A 17,552-nucleotide genomic window follows, 5' to 3' on the forward strand; every position below is an offset into this window, starting at 1 on the left:
TTCCTTTCCGATTGGCTCACATGTTATTGTTCCTCGACACTGCTAACTCCATAGTACATTGAGGTGCCCCAGTGGTTAGGTTTCCGGTTTCACGGCTTTAAGGTCCCGAGTTCAATTCCCGGGACCGCCCTGGCCACATTTTTTTTTAGGCTTCGAGGTTTTTTGGTGCGACGGGCGGACAATGCACAACGGTCGATCTAAACAGCTCCGCTGTTGAAAGAACACCGCATCAACTGTACATATCGTACGTCTTTTATTATTCCTTTGTGTTTGTACTTGTGGGCTGCATTTGTTCGTTTAAATGGCGATAAGTTGTGGCTCTAATCGGTGAAGTCTGTTGCTCTCAGCGGCGTTATCTTCTCGGCCAGCGCGCGCTTGTAAGCGGTGCTGAAGGCGTATGCGATGTGCTTCGGCGCTCTCGCGACCACTTCGGTTCCAAACCTCTCCAGGACGTCTGAGGGGTGGTTCAGGGTCTTTCCAAAAGGCTTCAGTCTGGCGGTCACATCGGTCACCTGGAAGTCCGTGAACTGCGAGCCTGTGAAGTCGACAGGGGCAACGGCGCAGGAATCAGTGGCATCGATAGTAAACGACAGAAGGGCACCGTGAAAATTTTGTTGCGCCCTATACTTTGTGCATAAGGAAAATGCGGAATGCCTACGTATACCAAAATGCCCAAAGTTCCGGAGGCGCGCGAGTTGTCGCCTATCGCCGTTTTTGTTAACATTAATTGCTGTGTAATATTTTTTAAAAGGGAAATTGAAGTGAATTTGTGGATACGTAGCGTAGCTTAACCCATCTAACCACCAACTATTGGACTTTTTAGCCGGCCTGGATCCTTAGCGCATCTGTAATGGGTGGAAAACTTTTTTATTTTTAATGATATCGGCGACTTTGTTCAAGCACAGCTGCGTAGGTAAGACGCGTGAACAGTACACTGCATTTTGCCCTGCAGACCTGCCGGGGTGGGGGCGGTCGGCAGAGCTGTTGTCAGCAGATCGGCGAGAGCACGGTGCGAGAGCAACGGCACAAGATTAGATTAAGAGCTATCGACTCTTGAATAATAAAGTTAGATTGCAACACAGCGTGTGTTCTTTTCACGAACGAACGACCCGAAAAATTCCTACCAACGTACCAATACCAGCTTCACCGTAAAAAAAGAAAAAGGAAGAGCGCGTGGCGCGCAACCGGACGATATTATCGAAGTGTAAAGCAGCAGGCAGTCGTCCGCCGCTATAGGAATGATTTTATACCGACGTAGCGTGAAGAATATTGACACCACTCAGTGCCGTACAACTCATAGTGAAATTCAACCATGCGTCTGTTCTGTTGAAACAAAGATTTAAAAGCGAACTCCTGGACGTCGCAGCACCGAAAAACCACACCTGAACGCGAGACACGAAACGCCCCTCTTCGGCTGCTTTCCACTCCGGATGACGCTCGCGTCTTTGCAGTATCCAACTGCAACACTTAGGCTCATTTACTTATGAAAACATGGCTCAGTTTGCAATTAAACCGATATTAATAAAAGATCAAAAACAAAAAAAGATTCTTTATGCTGGTATGTATACGACCTTCAAACACTATATGATTGCTGCAGTCGCCGGGCATGAAATCGGCAAGCTGAGTAAATAAACATGCTTGGCGATTGTGATGTGGAAGCGTGTTCGCGTGAACGTACATTCGGTGCAGTTCTCCTGTCGCGATTCGATCTTCAGGAAGATGTTGCCGGTGTCCACGAGCAGGTCGGCAACGACCGTGCTGGCGTTGTCGTCGACGATCACCTCTACGTCGTATTTTGCGACCACGCCGCGGAGGTTCAGGTTGCACCAGAGCTCCACCGTGGGCGTGCCGATGTCCGAGCCCCGGACGCCGCACTCTCCAACCCGGCGCACCTGCGGCAGCGAGGCAGCTCCGTTGATTGAGCAAGGACCAGCTGGTTAACACGAAGGCAGCACAAGGGACGAACGATAAGAAGCAGTGGAATACGGAGCTAAATGACAAAAACAAAAAAACAAAAAATGAAGTACTTTATAAACAGAAGGAAATTAGGAAATCTACGTTACTGGGTGGGAAGGGGGTGGGGGTGGAGAGAGAGGGAGAGAAAGAGAGAGAGAGAACTGTATTTAGAATCAACGGCGGGTGAGGGTATTTTAAGGACATTCCCATAGGACATGTTAAATAACTCGCGAATAACAGATATATAACGGAAAAACAAAACAGAACAAGGAGTCCTGCGTTGGGTCCAACCGATGGCAGGTTACCTGCCTGGCTGCATGGGGCTTTTGAATTCTACGAATAACGTGCTGGGCTAGCGGTAATTCATGTTACAGTGACAGCGCAGTATACACACAAGGATGAAGGAAGCACGACCCGAGGCCGCGCTGGCCGCTTTTCTGATGGGGGCGAAAACGCCCATGTATTCGAGATTTCGGCGCACGTTAAAGATCCCCAAATGGTCAAAATTAATCCGGAGCCATCCACTACGGCGCGCGTCATCGCCTGTGTAGCGTCGGCGCGTTAAACCTCACACTCAATCGAAACGCGACTCACGGCAAGCGCTGTGTACCACTGTGTGTAAAAGTGTAGCGCAGCGCTCGTAATGTGTCGTTATTTCTTCGTCCTTGTGGGCACTGCGCTGTAAATATTTGATGTTTAAATTCGCTCATCCTGCTGCCTCCCCGCCCCGCTTACTTGTCCCCACCGGCACGCTTCGAAAATGATATGTCAAAAAGTCAGAGCATATCTTTACGCATTGAGGGACAGCGGCTACGGAATAATTTAGACCGCATGGTAATGTTGACGTGCCCCAGAATCTCGTACGCACGGGTGGTAACAGCAAAGCTGTTTAGGAAATCTTTAGGGTTTGGTGTCCGCAGTTAAAAATACCAAGAAAATTCCCAGCGCACGTGAGCGCATGCCTCGCGGCGACCGCCCGGCAGTTAAAAATATACCAAGAAAATGCCGAGCGCTCGTGTGTGCGGGCCTCGCGGCGACCGCCCAGCGTCCCCGGCGCACGTTCGTCAAGCCAAGCATATATCCACTAGGGAGATTGGCCAAGATTGGCCAAAAAATAAAAGCAAAAACAATCTCCAGCGTTCGCCGTAATCGTGGCAACACTTGCTCGTAACGAGAAAGACACTTCGTAGCGTACGCCTCTCCAAGGTCATGTGCAATGTTTATTTCATAAAAAAAATGGCTGGCGATTACGATACTCCCTAATGCGATATTTGGACGGAACTGGTTAGGTGTTTTGACTGTGCAAAATATGTTGAGGCAAGGAATTTCAGACGGACATATTTGTATGGTTATAGAAAACTTGCATTTGCAGTGGCTGACGACGCACATGCACCGGTTGCCTCGCTCATGGTTCAGCACTCACTCAGGGTTCTGACGTCGGTGGTGCTGGGCTTCCGCCCTAGCAGCTCGCTTAGCTACAGCGACTGACGAAGCACACGACCGGTTGCCTCACTCGCAGTACAGCACTCACTCTTGGAGGCTGAAGCATGCTGAGACAGCACTCACTGGTGGGTTCTCTCGACGGCAACTATAGCGAGGCTCTGCATCGGCGGCGCGAACTGCGTCTCATGTAGGGGCCGCGAACTGCGTCTTAAACGAACGCACATCATCATCACGCGCACGCCCTTCTCACGTTTTCGCCAAGCGTTGCGCAGTAGAGCGTCTCCTGTGGGCACAGCATACTGCGGGAACAGCCCCCCTCCGCCACCGCACGCTTTCGGAGAGCGCTCGTGCCGCCACGGTGAACCGCCCTCCCCTCCCAGTTTCGCGACACTGTGCTCCTTCGCTTTCTTTCACTTGTCGGTCTTGCCATCGTTCTCTCGGTCACGACGACGGCGACGCGGCTCAGCCCACGAACGGGCGCCAAAGGGCTGCGGCCTAAAATGAAGGAAGCTCACACTTGTGGCAACGATAATGGAGTAAAGGCCGTATCGGCAGTGAAGAAGCAAATCGGCTGCAATCGTAGACTTAAAGCCATCGTGATGGTCGTGAAGGTTGCCTACAGCTTCGCTACCTTCAAGTCTTACGCGTTAGTTGTGAACTTCCTTCATTTTTTTTTGTTTTACGCTTCCCTCGCAAAAACGGCCTCCGCGGCAGGGAATCGAACCCGCATCCTCCTGCTCAGCAGCACAGTGCCACCAAGTGTCTGTAGCGGCTAATTCTTTATGAAAGGGGCAGCACAAAAGAAAAAAAGAAAGGAAACATGCAAAGATGGCCTCTGCGTTAAATTTTATTTTTTTTAGAAATACTGCTGCGGCATCGCTGGCCAAGCAGGGGAGGTTTACAAAAGGTGACTCGACAAAACACTTTCAGAGGTAGCAACACTCGTGCTTGTCATAATTGAGACGGGCAAGCGATTCCGCTCTTTTTGGAGAAAAAAAAATATTCCTGGAATTTTTATTGCGGTGTACAATTCCGTCTCCCGGACTAAGAAGAACGGGCGCACACGCGTAGCGAAGCAGCTCGCGTGCACACAACATACCCTTCGTCTCAGGTTGACCAGGGTGCCGTTGTACAGGTGGAACTCTACGTATCCCGAGAAGGTCCAGTTGCGCTGGTTGTCCACGTCGAACGAAATGTCGGGCAGCGAGAGAACGTCCACGCTGGTGGCGCCCAGCAGCTGGTCGACCGCGAAGTCCACGTGCGCGGGGCTCGCGCCGGCACACCACCACACCGCTGCAACCCACATTGAGGAAGCAATGTAGTGGAGATCATAATCATCATCATCATCATCCATAGATCTCCAATTATCCCGTTCCTGCACTACCGAACTGCGACCAATTTATCCCCGCAAACTTATTGATCTTATCTGGCCATCTAACTTTTTGCCGCCGCCTGCCACGCTTTCCTTCTCTAGGGATCCACTCTGTTACCCTTAATGACCCACGGTTATCTTGCCTTCGCATTACATGCCCGGCCCACGTCCATTAATTTTTCTTAATTTCTGCGAATATGTCCTTAACACGCGTTTGTTCCCTGACCAACTCCGCTCTCTTCTTGTCCCTTAATGTTACACCTATCATTTTCCGCTCCATTGCCCGCTGAGTCATTCTGAATTTAAGTTGAACCCTCTTAGTGAGCTTCCAAGTTTCTGCCCAGTAGGTGAGTACCGGTAAGATGGAGCTGTCATACACTTTCTTCTTCAGGGACAATGGTAGGCTGCTATTCATTATCTGAGAATGTCTGCCGTATGCACTCCACCCCATTCTGATCCTTCTAATTATCTCTGCCTCATGGTTGGAATCCGGGGTCACAACTTGGCCTAAGTAGATATATTCTTTTACCACTTCCACTATACGCGAGGTATACCTCGCCGCCTATCCCAAACTGTTGGGCTGTCTCGAGGTTATTGGTCATCATTACTTTAGCTTTCTGTATATTAATTTTCAGACCCACGGTTCTACTGTTTGTCTCTGTAGTGGAGCTAGGGGGCGGCAAAACACTGGGAAAGGCGTGTCACGTGGCCGCAGGACGGAAGGGACAGGAACCGTGGTTGAGAAGGATGAGTTGTACTCACGCAGTGTACACTCATGGGCAAATGAAACGCGATCACGGAAATACGAAACAGAACGCACAAATAGTGCGATTTCTTTCCATGCAGGTCAAATTGACGCGTGGGTTAATAACAGTAACAAAGTTGGGGATTGGGCTTTCCAAATATACCAACAGCTCGCCACTATTGGACCTCCGCGAACAGTGTTTTTCAATATTGCGTGTTATGGGTCATATTTTAATGTTCGCATTTAACTTGTCCATGACTGTACATGGGGGTGGAAAGACATCCCGCGCAAGACACGCGCCGGCTATTTTGTCGTTGTCGTCCTCATCGTCGTTCTCGTCGTGGAACATCGTGCACGTACTATATGGGTCCCTCGACAATATACAGTGCGACCACTGGCTGCAATGAGGCGCCTGCTTCATAGATTGACTAAAACGCTGAGACCTGTTGCAGCATCTCCGCAATGGCGACAGCTGTTGCGCTGCCCTGTGCAATTAATTAGGCGGTTAAAATAGATATGATATGAATGATGATGAATGATGCGCTTTACCCCGAATCTGCCTATTCCGTACCGTCTAGCACGAAGGTAGTATGGATGTTTTCGGCACCAGTATCGAGCTTCGACAATCATTAAGACTCAGACTGAGCTACTCATTTGCTTGGAAAGCGCACATTTGGCTGATAAGTACCTAGATTAGGTTGGGATTGCGACGAGATGTCACGTGTTCGAACAACAGAAACGGTAATTTTAGCAAGGCAACCTGGAGCACAGCACTTGTTAGTGGAAAGTGCGTAATCTTACCTGTGAACAAAAACGTTGCCGCAACGTGCGCGAACATTCTTGGCGTCTGGAATTGAAACACGATGAAATGGCTGTTTGGCAAATAACTAGCATGTCTCATAAACAATTTACTGGTATATTAATAAAGCGCAGGGAGCAGGTCTCTCTGCTAGGAATACTTCCATGGAAATATCTGAAGCAAGTCAATAACTGGACCATCTCAAACTAAAAAAAAAATAGAGATTGAAGGGGAACACCCGCATGCTCATGTGACAACTGCTGGAAATTTTCTTCCCTCACGCTGAATTTTTTTTTCTTCTTGCTCTTGGCTAGCACTTGGACGAAGACAGCGAAAAGGGGGAAAAGCCACAGCGAAATGAGATCTTCCTCGCGCTGATAGCGCTGAGATTACAGTAAGCGACTGCTCTTCAGGGCTGATCTTGACCGGGTGCTGTTGAGATTACTTTTGTAATGTGTAAGCACTCTTTGCCAAGTACCCCAGCGAAATCCGCCTGAAAAGCGAAGAGTACAGCGGTTTGCGTCTGCACAAAAACGTGTAATTGGCGAAGTTAAGGCATTCATTTCTTGTAATACTGTGAATACAGACGATTGGTAGTTTTACAATCTATAAGAAACATTTGCAACAACAACAAGAAACTGATGTATATATCTCTCTCTCTCGTCCGGCAGCCGTGAAAGCTTACTTTCCCTCATTGCTGGAGTGTGTGCAGAGAAGCCTTCTGTGTGGCTGCTGTGAATAAAATTTACTTTTTGATAGACAGGATAATAGTATATAATTTAGGGTGTCAAAAAAGTGTGACGCCGCTGCGACGAGGCAGTTACTAAAAGGGGAACAATAAAAAGTAATAAATAACAAGCGACTGGCTCTAGGAAGCAGCTTCGTCCCGGAAAAACCAGAAGCAGCGATCCGGCCGGCGTTCCGTCTCAGTTGATACGATGACATCGAAGGCGCCGGATAGGGCGACACGCATTTCTTCACAGTCACCGAGAAAAGTAAGGTTGGGGAAACGGAAAGGGCGAAGCGGCCTAACAGTGCTTAGGCATTTGTAGACAGTTCTCATAATTTCTTTACAGTTTTTTTTTGTTTTTGAAAGCTGACGTGCAGGTGCAAAACCTGGCGAAAGAAATCTAGTGTCACTCCTGAACGGAACACGTGGTGATCTTCGAATGCCGCGTGCACATGTTGTTGATACCACGTGCAAAGGATGGCGTCCCGCTAATCGTTTCCCATGTCGACAGTAGCCTATAGTAAGGAGTGGGTAGCGGGGGTGATGGCGGTGCGGGCATGAGTTTTCGATAAGAACCGGACACAAATTGTGTTCTACGATAACAGTTCAGGGGGAAAATTCTGGTGTGAAAGGCTGTATAGTTGCTTGCGGTTTGCTGACAATAAGGGTAGAAAAAGCGGCTAACAGGTGACGGTACTTATTGAAGCCGAAGAACGGAGCTGAAATAACGAGTGGCTTTGTAGCGCTGGGAAAATACTAAATGCAGGTTTGGGAAGGGGCGCGGTGCTCTTGCATATCGCTACCAGAAAACACAGTCACTAGGCCCATTTAACAGATCAAGATATTCTACGGACCCGCCGCGGTGGCTCATTGGCTAAGGCGTTCTGCTGCTAAGCACGAGGACGCGGGTTAGATTCCCGGCCGCGGCGGCCGCTTTTCCGATGGAGGCGAAAAGCGAAAATGCCCGTGTGTACGAGATTTCGGCGCACGTTAAAGATCCCCAGGTGGCCAAAATTAATGTGGAGCCTCCCTACTGCGCGCCTCCTCGCCTGCGTTGCGTCGGCGCGTTAAACCCTACAATCAATCGAGATATTCCTCGGACAATTACAGCAAGGAATGAGATACGTGGAAAGAACAAATTCCTGATAGTGTTCCGCAGCAGCGCGCTAAAAGGCATGTTGCGTAGCCATTGCATTGCGGATATGGCACACTCATTATTATCCTGACCCGCCGCGGTGGCTCAGTGGCTAAGGCGTTGAGCTGCTGAGCACGAGGTCGCGGGTTCGATTCCCGGCCGCGGCGGCCGCTTTTCTGATGGAGGCGAAAAGCAAAAACGCTCGTGTGTTCGAGATTTCGGCGCACGTTAAAGATCCCCAGGTGGTCAAAATTAATCCGGAGCCCTCCACTACGGCGCGCCTCATCGCCTGCGTTGCGTCGGCGCGTGAAACCCCACAATCAATCAATTATTATCCTGACCGTATTATGCTCGGTGATCCTGTGTAAGCACATGGCCGTATATCTTGGGCTGCGGGCACGGATTTCATGCTGTAGTAATCCCCCGAGGAGAAAAATATTGTATCTGCCTATACTTCTTTCAATTACTGCTCAAACATGGAGGCACGCAGGAACCACACACGTACCAAAAATTCGAACCCTCTCTGCCCCTTGGACGCTATCTCAAAGGAGCGATCATCCAGGGCCGTACCCAAAGGGGGGGGGGGGGGGGTTTGGGGGTTCGAATCCCTCCCGAAATATTTTCCAGGCAGCACGTAAGCAATACTTACTATTGCTTTCAGCAAAACTATTCCCTTCCCAAAATCCATACCCCCCCCAGCCGAAAAAAAATTCTGGCTACGGCCCTGCGATCATCTACGCACTCGTCCTTGTCTGCGGGAGGCGCAGCTTATGCCAAGATCAATGCCCTGTCGAAACCAAATAAGAGTGCTAGCACATATTATTTCTGACTGTTTGCAAAAATAATGAGAAAACAAAAGTGCATGGCATGATTTTTTGCGTTGGTTGCCTTTACAGCGTGAAGAACCGCTGAGCGAAGGTTTTCAGGAAGGTTTTGAGGAAAAATTATGAAGGTGGTTTCAGCCTAAAAAAGCACGGGTATTTTCTGACGCTTACTCGCGTATTACAATTGACTTTTAATGAAATGACCCGTTTCACTCTGCGTTGAGGATAGTCGTGAGTCAAGTCAGCGTCTTACTTACGTGATGCGGAGCGTCGGCCGGAGTATTATCTTCTGGTCAGCCGCCTCGAGAGTTGCGCTCTCCTCTGGCGCCGCCACTTTCCCTGCCAACTTTCCCCGCCTACTCGAAATCCAACCGCGACGTCTCAAAAGTCGATTGCATCGCTTCTCGGAGACGTCGGCGACGCTTTTGGGGACTTGTATCTCTATCTCGGGCAGTACACGTCACTTAAAACGCGCGGGCTAACATTGCGGTAACAGGGAGGCTCTCGAGTTATCTCCGCTGATTGTGCTGTGCAAGTGCCTTAAGCACACTCGTTGGAGGAAAGTCTCCGATGGCGCGTTACTGCTCTTTCTTCGCGCTGCCTCGTTAAGCGCATTTTAAAAATTTAATGAAACCTTGTTGGCATTTTTTTTTGCGAATGAGACACTAAGCTCCACCCGAAAAAAACAAAACAAAACAAGACAAAGAAAATAAGAAATCTTGAGAGAGCGAAAACTACAGATATGCACAGATGTCAGTGTTTTCAAAGCGGTCGTCTACCCGCCTCCCTCGCTCCTGCGCCCTTGAAGCCCCAAGAAAAAGTGGTTGGATGGCTCATAATGGCTTTTTTCGCAAGTGCATGGAACTTTCCCTTGTGACTGCACATGACTGTCCACTAATAAAAAACCACACGACAAATTTCTTTGGCTTGATCACTGCCGACACCTTGTTGGTAAGCACCCTGGGCTGGGACGCTGAACAAATGCGGAATGCAGAACGGTGCAAAGCCCAAGTGACGTCAAAGACACTCACCCTGCAATCTCGTCGAGCCATGATCGGTACCAAGCCTAGGCTTACTCTATAGGACGTCCACATCGAGCTATGGCCGTGCGTCGATGACGTTAACTTCCCCAGTTTTGTTCTTTGGAGAACGAGTTTTATCAGCATCAAACAGCTAAGTAGTCGCTAGCCAACTGTATGCTTAACGTGCCACCCGTGCAAATTTACTTTTCGCACTGCCCGGCTTGGAAGGACGGCAAGATGCGTTTTGCCTGCCATAAAGAGAAGTGCGTTGCCACGTGACGCCTGAACGTGACGGCACGTGAGAAGAGGAGGTGCACAGCCGCCCCAGAGAACTCTGGGTATCGCCAGACTTTCGCTTTCAAAGCACGTACGCAGACTGAAATGTTCCGAGGAATTTTTTTTGTTTATACTAAAATAGGCTGTACTACTAACCAAACGGTAAACTTAGTTTCAAATTCGGTCAAATGTTTTGCCGTGGCGTATGATCATCAGATCTACGCTCGTACCTAATCATTGTGCTAAAACACGACACAAGAACAGGACAGAGCAGAAGTTACACCGTCACCTTACTGATCGCCGTGTTGGCCAGTACCGCGGGTGCGGTCATTTTCTACGCATTCTCTCAGGTGGCGCACATCCCTGGCTCTGCCTATTGTGTAGACAATTCATAAGCTGCACCCGATATTTTTGCGTTCAGTCCGGACATTTATTTTTCAAGCAAAAAAAAAACGTTTTCTCTGTGTTCTACTAAATTCTACAGCTCCCCCAAGCCCATAAAAGAAAAATAGAGCTGTTAGTGCAAGCAATTACTTATTTAATAATGAGGACAATATATGAAGACATCTGGCAATGAAAAAATGTTATTTCGAGCGGAAAAAAGTTGTCCGTTTTCCTAAATTTTATGACCAAATGAGCCTACAAGCAAAATATGAACTCCGCAGTGCAAATATTTACGGATTTACAAGCCTGGGAATACAACTAGGACATCTGCTTCTTTTAGCTTCGACGTCATAATTTTGTGTTCACTTAGCTTTTTTCTTCTTTGTAGCATCCGGCTCCGCTAATACGCTACAATAATGATGATGTATATCGCAAAACTCATCTTTGAAAGGTTATTAAAAAAATCTAGCAGTTTTGGTTTTGTTCTCTATGCGCTAGAGAGACCAAAACAATGTGATTCCATTTGGAATCACTGAGAAAGGAAGGGTTCAACAGACAAAACACCTTTCGCTACCGAAAACAAGAATACGCAGGGACTCAAATGGGTATCATATGTCGATTAAAATGCAACTTTTAGTGCCCGGTGAATGAGGAGTGAGTAACCATCCCGCGCCTAACCAGGCCCAAGAATTACAGGGAGGAGCGCGTTCGCAAAGAAATGGTTCACATGAAAAATCACCATCGTCATCGCTGAAATTATAACCAACACTGTTTTCATCGTCTTCAGCTGAGGCCTCGTTCGGGGCAGCCGCGCTGGTTCGTAGCTGGTGCGGAAGTCGCGGAATCCTTCCCGGTTGTTCACCTGAGGGGTAGAAACGCACAAGCGTTCAGTGGACCAAGAAGCGGTTCAGCATGGGAGATCCAATGGTCGTCAGGCTGTCCAGGCTGGATATGGACCGCGACTGCACCGCGCTTGTGTCCGATGATGGCTGCTGGTTGTGCAAAGACCTAGAGGAATGGAACGGCCTTCTCAATCTCCTGCGACTAGAGCTGGTCGAGCAACAGCCTGGAAGACTGTGCTTGGTAACGCGGGTGAGAGAAGCCGTTACAGACACGCTCACCTGCCAGACCGCGCACTACTTCACCCTGTGGCTGCCAAGAAAGCACCACTGTGTTGTGGCGGTCGACTTCAGAAAAGGCCACTTGTACGCACACGGCTCAAGAGTTTCCGATTCCGTGGCCGCGCGTTCGTCTAATGTCTCCAGCGTTTCCCTCGCAGGGAACATACCGTTCGGGTGGATCCCTGTCTTCGACGCCGTGGTGGCCCGCGACAAGCTTGAAAGCCTCGTCCTCTTGGACGTTGGCGTGGACGAAGGCCTCGCTATGGTGGTCGCTCGAACGCTTCTCGAGAATGCCTACTCCGTCAGGAGGGTGGGCGTCTCGAAGCGAGGTGTTCCGTACAGGAGTGCGGACATCCTCATGGGCGCCATATCAAACTGCACGAGGCTCGAAGAGCTGGCATTTGAGCCGAGGATGGGGCTTTCTGCGCGGCACGATCTCGCCAAGCTACTGCGATCCGCCGAGAGCCTGCAAAAGCTCTCCGTGCTCTGCGACTGCGAAAGAATAGCGACGGCCATTAGCGACCTCCTGAGGATGAACGCTTCCCTGACAGAACTTCGCTGCAAAGTTTCTCAGAGCGCCTTCCGAGGCATTGTGAACGCTCTCGAAGCAAACAACCGGCTCCAGTCTCTGGCGATGATTGTGCTTCAGGACGATCTGCGACTCACGGAACTTGAAACTGGCGCCATTTTCAAGTCTATGCTGGAAAAGAACAGGGGACTGCGCTCTCTGAGCTTTGACGGTTGCGATATCAATTCCGACGGTGCTAAGTTAATCTCCGAGGGTCTGAGAAAGAATGCTTCACTTCAACGCCTCGAGTTTTTGCATTTCTGCGTCGTCGACGTCCAGGCAGTTCGAACCTTATGTGAATCCCTCAAGGGCAACACGACGCTTCGGTTTCTGCAGTTTGGCCTCTTTGAAGCGACGATACCTGAACGGTAAGTTTGCTCTTTGCATCTTTGTTTTCAGTGTAGTTTTCCGTGTACTAGCAGTACTGTGGACTCATGAGTCCACAGGTACGCATTAATTAGTCCGTTTGCCGCTGAACTAAAACATAGAAATGTTAAATGAACATAAGGACCGTATGCACTCTCTCTATGTATTCATTGTATATAGCTCAGAAACAGGCTTAAAATCAATACAATAATGGCATTTTTTTCTCAAGGCGGTGCCGGCACCACGCTGGCACCACGCACCTGTTTCGGAGTTTAGGGTTAGCGTTGTTGTACCTGCGTTGCATAAATAAATGGTCGCCATCCCGCCCTGCGAAAGTGGATGTCCAGCGAAGCTGTTGTAAACCACAAAAAATGCTGATGGCGGAGGGTATGAAATATTTATTGTCGTCTCGGCGGGCTTGTCGCTTTCTCTCGGCTTCTCTGGCGGCGAATTTTGGGTCCTGCCTAGCCTGACGCTCGGAGTCTTGGGCAAGAACCGCTCTATTTAGTGACACTAGTCCTGCCTAGCCTTCAAACATAATCTGCTAACATAATCTTCACCAGGAACACATGGGGGGAGGGGGGGGGGGGAGGGGTCCATTGGTCACAGGCGCCTTATCAGCCTTAATGCGGTTTCGATGCTTGTTTTGTGGTTTCCGTAGACGAATTCCGAGCTCTAAGCTGTATGTTGATGCTGATTAGCCGGACGCATGCCCTCGGCGTGTTAGGCGAGAACTGCAGGGTTCCGGCTGGGTTTTTTATTTACGACACGAAATTTTCCGCTCAAAGAGAGGCTAACAGCTTCGCTGTAAAATGGCTCCAACCACCCGCCCTCTATTTCATACCCACTGAAAGGCCGGTCTGCATCCGCGTTTGGTTCAAGGCCACTGCGCGACGAAAATCATGATGACGATAAAATGCCCCTTCCGAAGCTTCTTGTTTTTCGATGAAGACGACAGGTCGCCATATGACAAGTTTCCAGTGACGAGTGGGGTTGCGGCGAATGACGGTCGCGTTCCCGTCTCGCGGTAAACACTGATCACGCGTGTGGGCGGCCGCTCCCTTTTCCTCAACACACCCCAAAGGGTCAGTTTAAAGTCATCGATATAGTTCTGGATGAATTATTTCGAATTTGGCTCACCTTATCCACTAACTTTCCACATTGCGATGGAAACCACAAATTCACAATCGCAACGACAAAACCGAACATCTCACTCGTAGCTGAGAACGAACTCGTGTAAACTCGTATCTGCTTGAACCATAAGTCTACTTTCACTACACAGACGATGTCATTTTTGTAGCCTGCGCGCAATTTTCTACAATCATTTGTAACCAGTGTTGCGGAGTTACCAGTCCGGAATTGGAATGAATCCGGAATCATTCCACATTTTCGCGACCCCGGAATGGAATGGGAATGGAATGGCGACAATACTTGAAGGAATGGAATGGGAATGGAATTAAGCTCCTTTTGCCCGGAATGGAATGGGAATGGAATTACATGTGTTTTTCCCGAAATAAAGCGCACTTTTCCTTCTACTCGCTGTTTTTGCCAAAAAATGTAAAAATACGCAAAAGTTCCCACCAGCCCAAGTTCAAACATTAGTAAGCCGGAGCCTTGAATTTAACAATAACTCAGTACTGTTAAAATCGATTGGCTGATTACAAGCACGGTATATTTATAAGCAGCGATTCTACTACAATTATGTCCTTAAATACAGCGCTGCTACGAAGTTCATCACGATTCTGCGAATAATAACCGCGGCTCTAAGCCGTTGGTATTCGTCGTGGGGAACTATCGCGGTGGCATCCCCCCCCCCCTATCTCTCCCACCAACTTCGCTTTGTGATTTTTTACCTTGGCGGTGCGGCTGCGAGCTGTCTCCCCACGCTTCACCTTTGTTTTTTGCGTCCGGAACCTTCTGTGATCGCATTTCGCCTCACCGTCATCGGGACGCTGGCTCGGTGCTTGTGTTCACTGCGAAATTTCGCATATCAACTTACACCTCATCTTCCTTCGCGCTCCCCCCTCCTCCTCCAGGACGTTTTGCAATACTGGCCCTCCTGTCTAGACACTCGGACGCCTTTGCCCGAAGCAGCGTCTACGAAGGCCTAAAATATTGGTTCGAGAATCCACCCGAAACAGGAGAGCCCATGTGATTGGAACTGCGGTCACGCCTGCGCCTGCAAGCTGCACGCTGCAAGCTTTGTTCCTAAACGGTTCCGACCTAACGGAAAGTGAACGCTAGCCACTTTCCCTTGCTTTCCCGACTCGCAAGGGCAGTTTCCGTTGTAAATGTGACGTCAGCTGGCGTGGAACGCGTGCTTTCCACGGCATCTCTTTTAATGACAGACAGCGAAGCGAAACCGGCTCTCAAACACCTCTTTTAAGCAGCTCGATTGTCAAGCGCAACACACAGGCAGAAGGCAACTGTATTAGTTTACTTTTTTTGTTCTTAGAACTGATCGTTGAAGCAGCTATCATTTACACTTCGTGTTTTGAGAACTGAACGGCGAAGCGCCCATTTGGCTCACACCATTTTGTTACGTAATTTTGATGAATGAAACCAAAATAAACTTTTTTTTTTTACTTTTCACGGTAGCGTGAGACCTTTATTGCAGCATATAAAACTCACGAGAAGACCTAATTGTGCTGCTGAGCACGAGGTCACGGTTCGATTCCCAGCCGCGGCGGCCGCTTTCCTGATGGAGGCGAAAAGCAAAAACACCCGTGTGTACGAGATCTCGGCCTAAGGTGGTCAAAATTAATCCGGAGCCCTCCACTACGGCGCGCCTCATGCCTGCGTTGCGTCGGCGCGTTAAACCCTACAACATATCAACGAGCACACCTACGCACTTTTTTCTGGCGTAGAGAGTTCCACAACACTAGACTTACCGGCTACCGAATGTGTCCTATTATTATCGTTATCATTTTTCTTTACATCTTTTCTTTCGGTTGATCGCCCAGACCAGAGGACACTTGAGGGAACCTTCATTGCTACTCCACTGCATGCAACACCTCAAATTAGTTATACAGGCCTCAGTTATACAATTAGTTACGCCGGCCTTGGACTCAGTTTTGCTGAGTCCAAGGCCGCAACGCATTCTCTAAGTTCTTCTTCAGTTAGCTAGAGCCAAAGGTTGCGTGGTGCTAAGGTGTGAACAATCTCCAAATTTTTAAAAGAAAAAAAAAACAAGACGCAGATTAGTATTAGTATCCCAGTATACACTAACGAGAGAAAAACAATTCTCCATTCTCCCTGCGCCTTGGTTCTCATTGAGACACCCATACAAAGGTCACGCATACTCTAACCACAGCCTGAACTTTCGCTCGTGCGCAGTGGATGATACCTGACGCACGTAACTAAGCTTTCCGGCAAGGGCGACATTGCATACCTGCGCACACGCAAACACAGGAAGTTCTGAACCTATCTGTGCTTTCAAGGCGCGCTTGACATGCGTGAGTGCTGAGGACCTGTGCGGCCCGTGATCCGTATTTGGTGCAAAGGCAGGACAAGGTGCTCGAGCGGTAATTCTTCCAACTGATACCACCAGATCAGAAGGTTGTGTTCCTCGTTAACAAAATTATAGTTCTAACCATGCTCACGACCGCTCCATACGCGTGTTAACTGCTTAAGGAATATAATGTCTTCTTCAACCCTTCTTTTGTCAGCACAAAAATAGAACATGTCGTCAAGTTAGCTTTAACACATTCACACTTAAACAATATTAAAGCATCACAACTCGTAAAGACGTGCTGACCATGCAAATACTATAATAACTACCTGGAGAACGGTCCCTGTGGGAATTATTAGGGTGATTGCACTGAACGAGATATGCCACAAAGCCACTATCTTTCGACCTTTGTTATGTGTTTTGCGTATTTTAGCTGTTTTTAACGCGTATAATAACATCAGCTTAACGGTGGGTTCATTGGTAACTTGATAATCACCCGATAAAACGTTGAGGAATTAGAGGAATGGAATTGAACTGCCCGGCCATTCCCGGAGTGGGAATGGGCGATGTTCCGGCATTCCGAGGAATTGAAAGGAATGGAATTTAGGCAACTTGTAATTCCCCGGAATGGAATTGGAATGGAATGGGGACGCCCATTCCGCAACACTGTTTGTAACGCACCTGATTGTTCACATTCCGGTATTGCATTTTAATGCCGTCGCTTGAACGAACAAAACGTGGCCTTTTCTGTTGTCTGGCGGCGAAGGTACAGGTAACACAGTATGATGTCGTAAACTTATCTAACTCACTTCCTTTACCTGCCCGATTTCTTATCGCTGCTCAGAAACAAAAAAAAAAATCACGTGCTCCATAAAAAATGGGTTGGGGTCGAAACTCTTCATTAAAGAGTTGTTATACAAAATGTATGACATTCATAATGAAGCTGTTTCGTCGCGCTTTCTTTTCGACAAAACGCGCGACAAAAGAAGCTTTAAGGGGTTAGTGTGTATGTGTGTGTGTGTATGTGGAGGGGGGGGGGGTTACTCTAAGGGTATGACGCGACAGCGTTAACGGTTCTCTTCAACCGCCTTGGTTTTCTCGTATATCACTTAGCAGACTCAGACCATCACCGAAACCCCACTTTTATTTATTGCGAAAGCACTTTTACCCTATGCGTTACCCTAACCGTAGAATGCTTCGATTTAAAATTAAAATAAAACAAAACAAAAACGCGTGACAAAATGCATTAGCATGTTAGTGAAACCGACCTTGAGAATAGTCGGCGTGCAGTACATGGGGCCTACATACTTCTACAAGTGTTTTCCCAGCAACGCATCGCGTAGAGTAGTGAAGCCGACTT

General features: G+C 48.6%; 2 protein-coding genes across 3 annotated transcripts in view; one reads left to right on the plus strand and one right to left on the minus strand.

Annotated features, from left to right (window-relative positions):
* Nucleotides 1–17,552, plus strand: part of LOC144159439 (uncharacterized) — a 39,922-nt gene that overhangs the window by 20,294 nt on the left and 2,076 nt on the right. The window contains exon 9 of one of the 2 annotated variants that reach the window (XM_077690930.1): nucleotides 3,329–3,524. The exons of the other annotated variant lie outside the window; for it this stretch is intronic. The gene's annotated coding sequence lies outside the window, so the exon portion shown is untranslated. The remainder of the gene's footprint in view (nucleotides 1–3,328; nucleotides 3,525–17,552) is intronic. 2 annotated transcript variants of the gene reach the window in all.
* LOC144159440 (uncharacterized) lies at nucleotides 235–9,377 on the minus strand. Its single transcript, XM_077690931.1, has 5 exons — nucleotides 9,262–9,377; nucleotides 6,318–6,363; nucleotides 4,499–4,692; nucleotides 1,679–1,892; nucleotides 235–535 (listed from the first exon to the last, which is right to left on the minus strand). Exons 2-5 carry the CDS (start codon nucleotides 6,352–6,354, stop codon nucleotides 321–323), a joined length of 660 nt encoding a protein of 219 aa, XP_077547057.1. The 5' UTR covers nucleotides 6,355–6,363; nucleotides 9,262–9,377; the 3' UTR covers nucleotides 235–320.

This window comes from Haemaphysalis longicornis, unplaced genomic scaffold (genome assembly GCF_048455015.1).
Source record: "Haemaphysalis longicornis isolate Haplotype H1 unplaced genomic scaffold, Haemaphysalis longicornis Haplotype H1 scaffold_10, whole genome shotgun sequence".
Taxonomy (NCBI): Eukaryota; Metazoa; Arthropoda; class Arachnida; order Ixodida; family Ixodidae; genus Haemaphysalis; species Haemaphysalis longicornis.